The sequence below is a fragment of the Melozone crissalis genome, unplaced genomic scaffold (genome assembly GCF_028551555.1).
Source record: "Melozone crissalis strain CALT ecotype California unplaced genomic scaffold, PUWL_Pcris_2 ptg000006l_1, whole genome shotgun sequence".
In the NCBI taxonomy this organism is placed as follows: domain Eukaryota; kingdom Metazoa; phylum Chordata; class Aves; order Passeriformes; family Passerellidae; genus Melozone; species Melozone crissalis.
In genome coordinates, this window is record NW_026535784.1 from 11,973,226 (window position 1) to 11,985,647 (window position 12,422).

At 36.9% G+C, this 12,422-nt stretch overlaps 1 protein-coding gene across 2 annotated transcripts in view; it reads left to right on the top strand.

Annotated features, from left to right (window-relative positions):
• KIAA0232 (KIAA0232 ortholog) overlaps positions 1-12,422 on the top strand; it is a 64,261-nt gene that overhangs the window by 20,528 nt on the left and 31,311 nt on the right. For both annotated transcript variants that reach the window (XM_054296015.1, XM_054296014.1), the window contains exon 3: positions 11,048-11,185. In XM_054296015.1, coding sequence (XP_054151990.1) covers positions 11,048-11,185 — 138 coding nt within the window. The remainder of the gene's footprint in view (positions 1-11,047; positions 11,186-12,422) is intronic.

The following is a 12,422-nucleotide window of genomic DNA, read 5'->3' on the forward strand; positions in this document are numbered from 1 at the left end:
CTAACATAGAATTGAGGAAATATTTAAATACATGTGTTTTGTTATTTATTTATTACTGATTTTAATTTTTTTTCTTGTTACTTACTGGTTCTTTGTATCTCCTGACATTTTAAATTAGTTTTGTTCGGTGAAGTTATTCAGAAACAAAAAAAATCTTTGCTCTAAAACATGTATTTAGGTATAAGAAGTTTCAAACCAGTTTTAGTGATGGGTACAATATTAAGACAAAGGGGAAAACCATATACTAGTGTTGCTTACAAGTAGAAGTCAAGGAAGAGAACAGGAATTAAATACCTAAATGAGAAGTAATTTAGGAGTAAAATACTTAGAGTTGTTGAGCTTCTTTAACCCAGATTAATTCCTATTGAAGATTTGGTCCTTGGCATCTCAGGAATTTTTTCACTCATGTGATTCCTTTAATTCTTAAGAAAGATAAGAGAATGTCCATGGAAAGAGCTATTCTCAATAGTGAGCTTTTTGCAATGATTTCTCTCCAACTTAGAGGACAGCTACAAAAAGGACTGAAGCAGTCTATTCACATGGAGAAGATGAGGGACAATGGGTACATGTTGCACTGGGGGCAGTTTCATCTGGATATGAGAATTTTTTTCTTTTTCTGTTTTCTTGTAGTGAGGACAGTCATTCACTGGAACAACCTCCTCAGGAATGTGATAGAATCCCTGTTGCTGGAGGTTTTTGAGATGCAGTAGGATGCTAGATAGTCTTGTGTAGTCTCCTTTTCCCTTGGAAGGGTAGACCACATGATTCTTTGAGGTCCCTTCCAGCCTGAGCTGTAATGTGACTCTGTGATTCTTTGCTTTTAGAGCTCTGTTTTTGGGGATATTGAGTAGTCACCCCTTTTTTCTCAAAATACAGCAGTGGCTTCTATTTAGAGCAGGTTACAAGGAATGTATAGTCTCACAGTGCATAGGATTAGGCATTGGAACAATCCATTGCAGTTTGCTTTTTTGGGGGCTGGGAGTGAAGAGGACGAATTTGGGAAGTCTTAATCTTACAGATACTGTCATCTTCATTAGAAATGTTACAGACTGAAGTGAAGATGGTCATTAAGCTCTTTCCACCTCAGGGTGTTGATGGTATCATTAGCACTGTTTTAGTTGCTTCAGGGAGCCTCCTTCAGTGCTTGCTTTATAATGTTCTAGTGTCATCAAGTGTGGCAGGGAGAACTCTGAAGTCTGGACTGAGGTTCTGTCAGGTAAGTACAAAATAATTTAGTGTCAAAAATAAGTAAGAAAACCCGTTCCCAACTTTACTAGGCATACACAGATATTTAAGATATAGCTGTTGTCATGTTATCATCACTTCTGTTTTCAGTTAAATTAAGAATTTCAAAGGAATATGGGAATCTTGATTGACTATGGGAGTCTTGATTGATTAGATCTTCAGGGTTATTTTTGTAAACAAGTAGGATGTTCCCTTCTGCTCTGTTAGTAATATTTAATATGTGGGTTTTGGTCTTGATTCTGATGCAGTCTTCTCCAGTGTTACTCTGGTGCAGATTTGTGTGGCTTTCTCCAATACAATCTTTTTTTGTGCAGTGAGCTAGTTTGATGTCTGCATAGAAGATAAGACTAAGGATGTGTGTGTGTGGCGGGGGGGGGGGGGGGTTGTGTTGGTTTTCATTCCCCTTTATTTGTATGTATGTGAGGGTGGGACTGTTTTGTTTGGGTTTGTTAGTAGTGTTGCATCTATGCCTTGCCCAATTAGAATGGTTTTTGTTGAGTATTGTTATATGGATTCAGGCTCAGTATCACAAAATGTTGGATTGGTAAGTCATGAGTTTCCAGAGAGTTCATAGCAGATTTTTGCAAATACAGAAAACATAGGTGGAAGTAGAACCCTAATACACTGCAACCAAATTTTACTGGAATGTTTGCAGTTTCTATTCTGGCTCATTGGCTTAAACTGAAATAGCTATTAAAATATTGGGAAAATTTATAAGCCAGTATATTTTGCCCAGCTGTATTTCAGAGGAATAGAGAATTTCCAAGAAAGGAATCTTGTTTATGGTAAACTGTACTGTAGTACCAGGGTCTTCAGGACTGCTTTGGTTATACACGAGTTATTCATACCTATCAAGAATTACTGTAAAATTCTCTAAATATACACACTTTAAATGCATGGTTGTTTGTTTTGAAATACTCAAGTACTGAAGGTAACTGAGTTATTGTTGGCACCTAGAGCACAATTCTTATCCAAGCCATGCTTGCTACTTTTGGAAGTGAGTCTCAGAGCTCAAGATGTAAAAGTTCTTAAGAAATACTTCCTTCTGATTGTGCATTCTTTTTTCCTTTTTTAAATTTCCCTCTCCCCTCTGTTTTTGTTTGGCAGCAATGATATTGCTGATGGGAGGATTTAAGTGGGTGGAAGTAGGAGGCTCTTTGGGACTTTTTTCCCCGAGTATTGACTGATGGAGTAGAAAATACAAAGATAGTATGAATTGGGTTTGCACATTTTCCTTGATTCCTGTGATACAGTTCACAGAAATAGTTTTGAGGGTTTTGTGGCTAGTTGAGGTTTGTCATATCAGAAGACAAGTAAGGATTTCAGTGGTAGACTCGCCCTTTTTTTTCCGACAACTGAAGATATTGCTTGTGGACCATCTTTCTAGAGAAGAATTCTCAAATTGATTTGCACATATATTAGATGTCTACATGGCCTAAAGATTACTAAAGAAATCTCTTGAACCATGCTGTATAAGATATTCATTATTTAGGGATTGTGTTAGGGAGTTTACTTGGTTCAGTTTGGTTTGATTTTTTTTGAGGCCTGTCAATGGTCTCTTCAGAATGTTTGGAAATCACTGGTATTTTGTGCTGAGATAGATGACTTTTTAGTGACTTCTGGTCCATTAAGGAAAACCTCATAAAATTCGTGTGGATTTACAGACTGTTTAATGTAAGTAAAGTGCAGAATGTTTCTGCCAAATATACATTTTTTTGCCATTTTCATTTTATTACTGAATTTACTTACTTTGGATAAATTAAGCAGAAAATCATGAAATTGCTGTCAAGTTTGTAACTTTTGGGGACCCACAGAATTGCTGTTGGTGGAGATCTGAATATTGTGAGACAGCCTTTTGACTTCGTGCTAGACCAACTTTTGATCAGAATACCTTGCTCATTGTTTCCCAGTAGCAAACCAAATAGGTGCTTTTAAGATTTGATTGTTGTTTAAATGCTGATTAAAAATATATTTGTAGATGTATGTGTTCTCAAACCAGTTTATGATACAGCAAATATGGCATTAAGATAATATAATCTGTTTGAAGCAGAAGGCGTTGCCTTAAAATATACTTTGTGTGAAACATTATTTCATTGATTATTCTTTATACAGTATTAGAATCAGTGTTCTGTGTTATATCTTTCATATACTAATTGTAAACTTAACTGATTTTGAATATAAAAAATGTATGGTTTAGAGCTATAGATTTGTTCCTGTGGACTGTTCTCCCTTATAGAGCCTTTATCTAACAAAAACCCCAAAACCTAACCCAAACAGCTAGACACTCTGTGAGATAAAGGCTTTGTTTGTAAGCCTTTGGTCATGCAGCAGAAAGATTGAAATGCATTTGTTATGCATACTTTTCCAAATCAAGTGTCTTCTGTTGCTTTTGATCTACTTCTTTCAACTCATTTTTGGAAGTTAACAGTTTTTTTCTGAACCTCAAAAGTAAATTTATTTTTTTTTTAAGAGAATGTTTTCCTAACTCTCAGAATTAATTGGCTATTGCACTGCAAAGTATGTACTTTTGTGGCCAGGTTGAGATTTTTTCTTTTGATTTTTCAATTTTTAACAGAGAGGCTTTTTTTGCAGGAAGACTAATTATTTGTAGACTGATTTGAAGTAGTTCCATTCAGGTAATCTTTTATATGGAGGCATAAAAAGTCTTCAGAATGATAGTTACACTTCTGCTGACTCTGATCAGAGTTTTTATTCTTGCTTTTTGATCATTGTCACTTACATATTTAAAGTCCAAAATGTAGTTTTCTTTTTTATTTTAAGAGAAAAAGAGCCGTGGAAGGGACACCTCAGCCCATATGTGATATACTTGAGGGCTTGACCTTCTGGTTTTAAGTCCATAAATGATTTTGGCCTATCCCTCTGCCCTGGGATGGGGATATCATTGCCAGCATTAGCTGTGTTTGGCTTGCATGTGCTAAGGACAGAGGACACTTTGGGGACTGAACTGGGGATGCACTAGGTTCCCAGATCCAGTGGAATGTGCTGTTAGTTCTCCTGCTATCCCATATTAACCCAGTAGAGGGAACTGATGTCTGGATTTATATTCTAGTAATAGATACTAGTTTTTCCCATGTATATTTTGGGTGAAAGAGGATGTGGGGTTTTGTATGTGTTTTGTGTTTTTGTATGTCTCATCCATAACCTAAAGAGAGGAGGTGAAATCAAGATTTGGTCCTGTGCATTCCACTAACCATGTGTTAAATGTTCATCTGGCTGGTATGCCTATTTTACAAAAATAACAATGCTGCTTCTAGTATAATTACACCTATTCGTTTATTGTCCCTAAGAAATGCCTTTGGGTCACTCAAACACATTTTTTGATCAGGCATTAAATATGCAGAGTGGGTTCAGCTACAGTAGGGAAACACTGTGTGACTGCTGCACACAAGTGTCAGTAAATTTCAAAGTTCACCAGCAACATGTGGAAATATATTTCTTGAATGCAAAGCATTTTCTGTTTAGTTTTTGTGTTACTGCTTATTAAGCTGTATAAGCTTAAGCTTATACTTTTAAGTTTATACTGCTTATTAAGCAGTCCTATAGGAATAATTTTTAAAATTTTCTGACCATAGTTTTTTAGTCAGTACCCCAACTAAGTATGTAAATTTCAAATTGTGGGAATCAGTGTATGAAGAACAGAGTAGGTAGGAGGGGGAGCTGTGAGGCCAAGACTTTTAGCTGTACTTTTTTTATATGACTAATTAAAAATCCTTAGATTATTCAAATGCGTATCTTCACAGCAATGGGAATAACCCCCTCCTTCTTCCCATACATAAACAGGTAAACTGAAGAAAGGACCAATTAATCATATTTAGAAAACGGTATTATATCTTGAAATTAATATACCCATAAAGCTTATTCATACCAAAGTTAAACCACTTTTTAAAAGCTCAGATAACTAAGTTTTAAAGTTAATAGAGGAAAACTTAGCTGTGGTCCTGCCCTCTATCCCTTTCTAGGAAGGGGGTGCTATAGCTGAGAGCTATGTAATTCAAATTTTGGGAAGTAATTTTTTGTGTACAATATTAGTTTTTTGAGAAAAATTGGGTGGATATGGATTCTTCTTCACTTAAGCAATGGAAGATGGCTGAAATGTCTTCACTGTAGAAGCATGTGGCTCAGGAAACTGATTTATTGATTTTTAGTTGGCATTTGTTTCGTTAATTGTGCAGTAACTGAACTGTTTTGTATTTCTCTGTCCAGTGACTGTTAGATATGGGACAGGTTTGGAGTATCATGGACTGTGAGTTTGTATTCTCTATTCTGTTTTAGGGGTGGCAGTTGTGGTGGCAGGGATTGGAGCTCAGCTGTAGGCTTGTGCAATCTGTACAGGTTCCAGGGCAGTCAGCTTCACTCGTGTGTTAGTGCAGCAGAAAAGCAAGTCATTCTCAAAGCTGTGCTTAGCTGAGAAACTTTATTTCCACACTCTTTGCTGCGTTTGTATTGCTGTGAGCGATCATGTTGAGCTGCTCGTTCCTTTTTTACCAAGTTGTGACTGCTAATGTATTCTCACAAAGACTTACATAATACAAAACAGAGATGGAAGCTCAAGGTTGGAGTCCTCCTAACAGTCAGGATTTCTTTGCAGCCATCTCTGTGCTGATACAATTGTACTGTTTGGATTTCTGGGCATAATTGAGATACTTCCTTCATTTTCTTTGGGTATATGTCATTGCATGACAGTACACTTGCCACATTTCTCCAAGCATAGACATGTGCTGCCCATATTCTCTGAAATCAGATGATTACAGTGGTCTATGATGCTTGACACACAACTTTATCTCTAAAGCCAAGAAAGTAGCCATAAATGTTATGAAATAACTTCTCCAGTCATGACATGCCCCTTTCAGACACCTTGACTCTGTAGTGACAGTTTCTATTGAGTTCCTGGCTTTCTTTTCTGCACTGTAAGTCGGACATGTAAGTAAATGATACCTTTATAGCTCTAGCTATAGCCTTGCTAAATTTTCTTCTTTCCTGCTTTTACTTTAATGGGAAAAGTCTAAAGGCAGTCTGCTCAACAAACATAAGATTTTAACAGATGCAGCATTTGCATGTTCTCTCATTCTTTGGAGTGGGTGTGACAAATTTCTTCTCCTTAGTTTTAGCCTAGAAGTAACTTCTAATTAGTGAACATCACATAGACTGCCCTTTCAAACTGGTAGGATTATAAGCAAAAGTTTATAATTGACAGAAACTCAGATTACAGGATTTTGTACTTGGAGTGATTAGTTTTGATAAGGAGAACTCTTTACTGCTTGCCCTCAGTCCCCAATACCCTGAGGTCATAGCAGTGCATGTTGTGATCTGCTACATTATCAGCTGTTCTGTTACAGTCAGGTTCTGCAGGGTTATCATGTTCTGGTTGGGACATCTGGGAAAGAGGTGACTTTCTAATGAACCATCTAGTGCATAGATGGTTCCCTGGTTTTTCATTATGAGTCTAAGATGAATTCTTTCCATGAAAATACCTGGATTTGGAGTTATTGTCTAACATTAAAGAACGTTTCTCACTCCTCTCTGTTCTGTGTTTAGCAATGGTTTTTTGCCATGGAGAAAACTTATGACTTGGTGTAGTTGACAAACTTGCTGAGAGAGCATTTGATCCCTCTGTCCATGTCACTGACAAAGGTGTTAAACAGCATCAGTACCAAAGCAGGCCCAGAGACGCACCTGTCACTGGCCTTCACTTTGAACATCAAGCCATGGACCACAACTCTGAGTGTTACCATCCAACCAATTCCTTGTCCACTGAGTGGTCTATGTGTCAAATCCATGTCTTTCAGAGGCAAGGACAGTGTCACAAGTTCTGCACAAGTCCAGGTAGTTGACATCATTTACTCTTCCCTTACCCACCAAAGCTGTTATCCTGTCTTAGAAGGCCATGAAATTTGTGTGGCATGATCTGTCCCCAATGAAGCCATGTTGGCTGTCACCAGTCACCTCCCTATTTTCCATGTGCTCTAGTACAGATTCTAGGAGGATCTGTGCCACAATCTGTGCTACGATCTTGCCAGGCACAGAAGTGACACTGACTGGCCTGTAGTTCCCCAAGTCTTCCCTTTTTTTCCCTTTGTTAAAAACAGGTTATGTTTCCCTTCCTAATGTTGCCATTTATGTGGATCATGAGCTTCATAATGTTTTTATTTCAGTCATATGGCAAGGTGTCACATTTGTTTTCTTACAGATAGTAGATATTTCTTTTTACAGTAAATGAAAGGAGAATCACTATCGAACTTCCTTTTTTTTTTTTTTGCTTCTCCAATTTCTTATAGTTTAGAGGGAGGTAGTGGAATTGCTGCTTTTGCATAGCTAAATAGAATAAACAATTTCAAAATCGTTCTAAAATTTGTGCCTGTATCTCAATTTAAAATTGAATTAAGCACTCAAAATAATGGCTTTCTTGAGGCACCACTTGTGTGAAGAATATAGATATTTCATCAATGTTTCTTTAGCCATATTTGTAGTTATGAAGTTATTCTTGTTAGGAAACTGCACTTTCAGTGTCTTCATGATTGAAAATCTCTAATGAAATTATCTAGTTATGTAGTAGGTAGATGATAGTAGGACTCTGAAGAGCAGATGTTTGAATAACTGTTTAGATATAAGAACTTGGGGTTTTTTCAGTATCCAGAGGGCATTGGCTTTCTGTTGATTCCTCTTTAATATTGGAGCGTCATCTCTTGAAAATGTAGGTAAAGGTAGTCTGGTTTAAATATTTGAGCTCTGTAAACAAAATTTTAGTTTTTTCTTCTGTGTATATGCACACTTTTAAAATCTGTAAGTTCAGAGTGGCATTGCTTTTGTGAAAAGTTCAGTGACCAGTGTAGAGCTCTTGCATTAAAACGAGCATTATGTTATAATCTCTAGTTCTGTTAGGAAACATGGTAAATGAAGGCATCTAGTAGGTGAAGAGATGAGAAGTCCTTGGTTATTCTTTGCACGTGGAGGAAGTAGTTTTCCTGCTTTATGCATACAGAATGTTTTGCTTAGCTGCTTTCTTTCCTGTTATGAACTTGACACTTTTCAGTCTAAGGAGTAAACCTGCTGATGGGCTCCTGACTGCTGAAGACAGGGAGCAAAAGAGAGGGGAAAAATTTAAGAGACTTATTTAACCAATTTAAACCATTAAATTTAACTAATTTAAACCATTGGAACTACTGGGTTGTCTTTTTTTTTTTTTTGACAATTTAGTCATCATAAAAGAAGAGGATCACTCTGTGTCTCACTGTTCTACAAACTCACTCTCTAGGGTGTATTGCATTTCCTTGTTTCTCAGGCATTTTACTGTAATGTTGGGTTTTGTAAAACCTTTTTGTGCTTGATCCAGAATGGTTCTGATAGACAAGAATTATGCCTAAGGTTTTTTTTTTCTTCACTGTTCTGTAGGGTTTTATGGGTGTGGTGTTTGAGTCCTCAGTAACATAGGCTCTATCCAATACATATATAGTGCTGATAAATACTGTAGTTTAGATGAAGATTTTAAATGCAAAATTTCTCATGGAATAGCTGTAATCCATGGTGTTTGCTAGTTTTGTAAAATCTGAGGCTATAAAACTGAGGAGTTTGTCCTAGAAAAAAAATCCAAACCCAACTTTTAAACTTGGCAGCCAGGTGTGACTGAAAACCATGTCTCCAAAATTTTTTTTGTTTGTGTATCGTATGAAGAGGTAGAAAGAAAACAAGAATTCTGTCAGAGCTATGCCCTCAATTGCTGCATCCTGAAGAACAAACCATGTTGTTCTCAAAGTGCAAAAACAACTCACTCTGGAAGGAGGGATGAGACCATGATACCACAGCTCTGGGGTGGGGTCCTGAGAGAAAATTCCATTTAGCTTCCCTTCCCCCATTAAAAAAAAAAAACTGCATATCTCTTAAAAGAGATTTTTCAGTTTTAAAAAGTTGAAAAACTTCCAAGTTTGCAGACAAGTGTCAGATATTTTTGAAATTGCATGTGTGAAGGACTGAATGAAATGCTTTATAAATTTCTGTGAGCATGAAGGTTCTTGCTGCTCTGCTGACAGAAAGTTGGTAAAGCTGTGATCTATTGGTACAAAGCAAACCGTTGTTAGCATAGAGAAAAACAGTAATACATAGCATTTTGGGAATGTTTTCCTACTGCAGATGTTGTCTTTGTGAACTTTCCACATAAAATCAGAATAAATGAAGTTAACCCAGTGCAAATTTGCTGGTGTACCTGGATCTTTACCCACAATGGGTTTCTATTTACTTATTTGCAGCTGTGCCCATGTGAATGAGCTGGAGGGGTTTTGGAAGCTGGTGGGGAGTAGGTGGTTCTCATCAGTTTTTCTTTCCCATTAATATTGGGAAGAGTTAGAGTGCTCTACAACCTTGTTGTATAAAGAAATATATAACTTTTTAAAAATTTATTTTTTAAAAACGAATTGTAGATATGCACAGAATTATTCTCTGATTTATTTTTTTTTATTTTCTATTATTTCTTTTATAATTCCTTCTAATAACAGTACTGTAGCCTGTTCAAATTTTTGGTTTTAAGTGAATTATTGGCACCTTGCACAAGTGCTGGGAAAGTCAGAGTGACTGGTAGCTTTTTGCTCTTTCAGCACTAAATGCAATTTTTCAGTTTTGGTGCTCAAATAAGACTTGAAGCAGTAAATCCAGCAAATTGCTCTGCTCCTTCTCATGAAGTCACAAATGGCAGCCCTTTGATGGCTGTTGCTGAAGATGTTTGGTCTCTCTCTTGGCTCCCATTTTTTTCCCCTCTTGTTCTTTGCACAGGAACAATTATTTGCACTGACAACTTGTTTTACTTTGTTTTAAAACCATGGAGAATTAGGAGTTCTTTTAAATGAGGGTAGGGTTTAGCCTGGTTTTCTTTGGAAGCAGTAACAGATACATTGAAAAGGTTGATACAGGTAGGCTGAAAAGTATCAGATGTTTGTGGATCTCTCTGCAGAAGATCATTTTAGACAAGCATACATTTTAAGATGTTAAACACTATCTCACTGACAGCCAAAATACTTATTTCATGAGATGAATATGGCAAATCATGTATGTGTATGTGAACAGACAGTGAAGAACAAGCAAGTCCGGTAATAAATTTTGTAAATTCTGAAAAGCCATATGAAAGGGATTGCAAAGGGATGCTATCTTCAGATGATTGCACGTAATACAATAGCATTCTACTCTGATGTTATTGTTCTTCATCGTTCTTACATGTGTAGGAGGCCAACCTCACCTACTCACCCTCACTTCTCAATTACTTGAATTTTCTTCTGAAATAGTTCAGGTTTATTTTATGACAGCTACTGCTATCTCTAGCTGTAATCATGTTCATTTTAACACTGAGTTGAAGGCTTCAGGATCTAACACCACGCTTTCTTCTTCTGGCTTGTGTAACTTTCTCTTAAGTTTGTTCTTAACTCTCTGAACTACTTGCTTCTCCTTCTTATTATTTCAGAGATCAGTGAAACTAATGTATTTTGTGTAAATTACAGTAATACATTCAACCATAAGTTGGCCATAAAATTGCCTTTGTGGATATTCTTTGCAAAAATTGAAAAATGTTACAGTGAAGTGTGAGTTGCCTCCATGTCTTGTGAAAGATGCATGTGCTTTTCTGAATAGTAAGTGCAAGTTTTATGTAATCAAACTAATCTTTAATTTGGCTAAAAGTAATTTTTAGCAGATATAATGGGGTTGGTTTCATTTTGCTCAGTATGTTATTTGTAGTCCTCTTCTGCTATAGTACTGAGATACTAATGTATTTAAATAATGTAATTTCTTTGTTTGATTTTAGGAGAATGACATCTTCCTGGGCTGGGAAAAGGGAGCTTACAAGAAATGGGGAAAGAGTAAGAAAAAGTGCTCTGATCTAACACTAGAGGAAATGAAAAAACAGGCTGCTGTCCAGTGTCTTCGCTCTGCTTCTGATGAAGTAAGTTTGGACTATTTAATAGATTCTTAAGGCTTTATGTCCTTCTATGTGCTAGATGTATTTTGCTTGTGATGCTTATATTTTAATTTGTGGCTTCTTAAAGTGCTAGTTTGCCAAGAGTTCTTCAAGAATTGTTTATTTTTATTTAGTGAATCATGATATCGGTGTATGTTAGAATGATTTCACAAGAGATTCTGTACTATGTGGTGTCATGCTTTCCTTTCTGTAAACCCTTCCCTATTCTTGTCAGGGGCACCAGTTTGAGTTGAAATTACCACAAATCTTTGCATAAAGGTAATTCTAAAAATTCTAAGTTGACTTTGTGTTGTGTGTGGCTAGAAAGGACTGGATCATGTGGGCAGAAGCCATCTTGTTCTGTGAATGTAACATGTGTAATGCAGAATTCCTAAATAAAAAGCCATGTATTGTAGCAAATGTTCACTTTCCAAGTTACATGATTGAGTGGAAGTGGAGTTGAAGTGCACTGACTAGAGCAGGTGAGGAGAGGTGAAGGCAGCAGGTTGAAGGAAGACAGCAGAGGCAGCAGATATTATGTAGATGAGCAGACAAATGGACAAAGGGCGAGGCAGTTGAAGGCAATATTTAAAAAGAAAGAATGATCTGTAGCACAAGTCAAAGGAAGCTCTCCAGGGAGATTTTTCAGACAGCAAAAATGAGAAACTGTTTTTTTTTAGTTTACAGAACTATAAATACTCTGATCTGTCACTGCTGTAAGAAGAAACTACCCCACCTCTGCAGCCCAGTTGCGTTACTGCTCTCCACACCTTCCTAGTCATAGCTTGTGCTTGCACAAGCATTTGCGGGGTTATGTGCACAACTGGTTTGGGAAAGTGAATCAGTTTCCTGAGATTAACCTGGTTGGGGCAGAGGAAATGTTAACCCAGAGAGGTTTCCTGGTCAAATTTGTGGCACAGGCACTCCTCCCAGCAAGGCTGTGGCAAAGTAATCAAGGAAGTGGGGAAGATGAGGTGGTTATTCCCACCACCTTCAGCTGCATTACCATCACATTCTGGCTCACTGTGAAGCTACTTGAGTATTTGTTGAGTTACTAAATTGCTAATTGACTAACTGGGAGATTTCTGACCTCCCATTTTCCCATTACTTATTATCCTAACAAAGTGATGCAAAGTACAGTTTTGTTGGTAATTTGCTCTGCTCTCAAAGTTACAGAATATTGAGGTCAGCACTCCAACTACCATAGAAGTTAATTTGAATA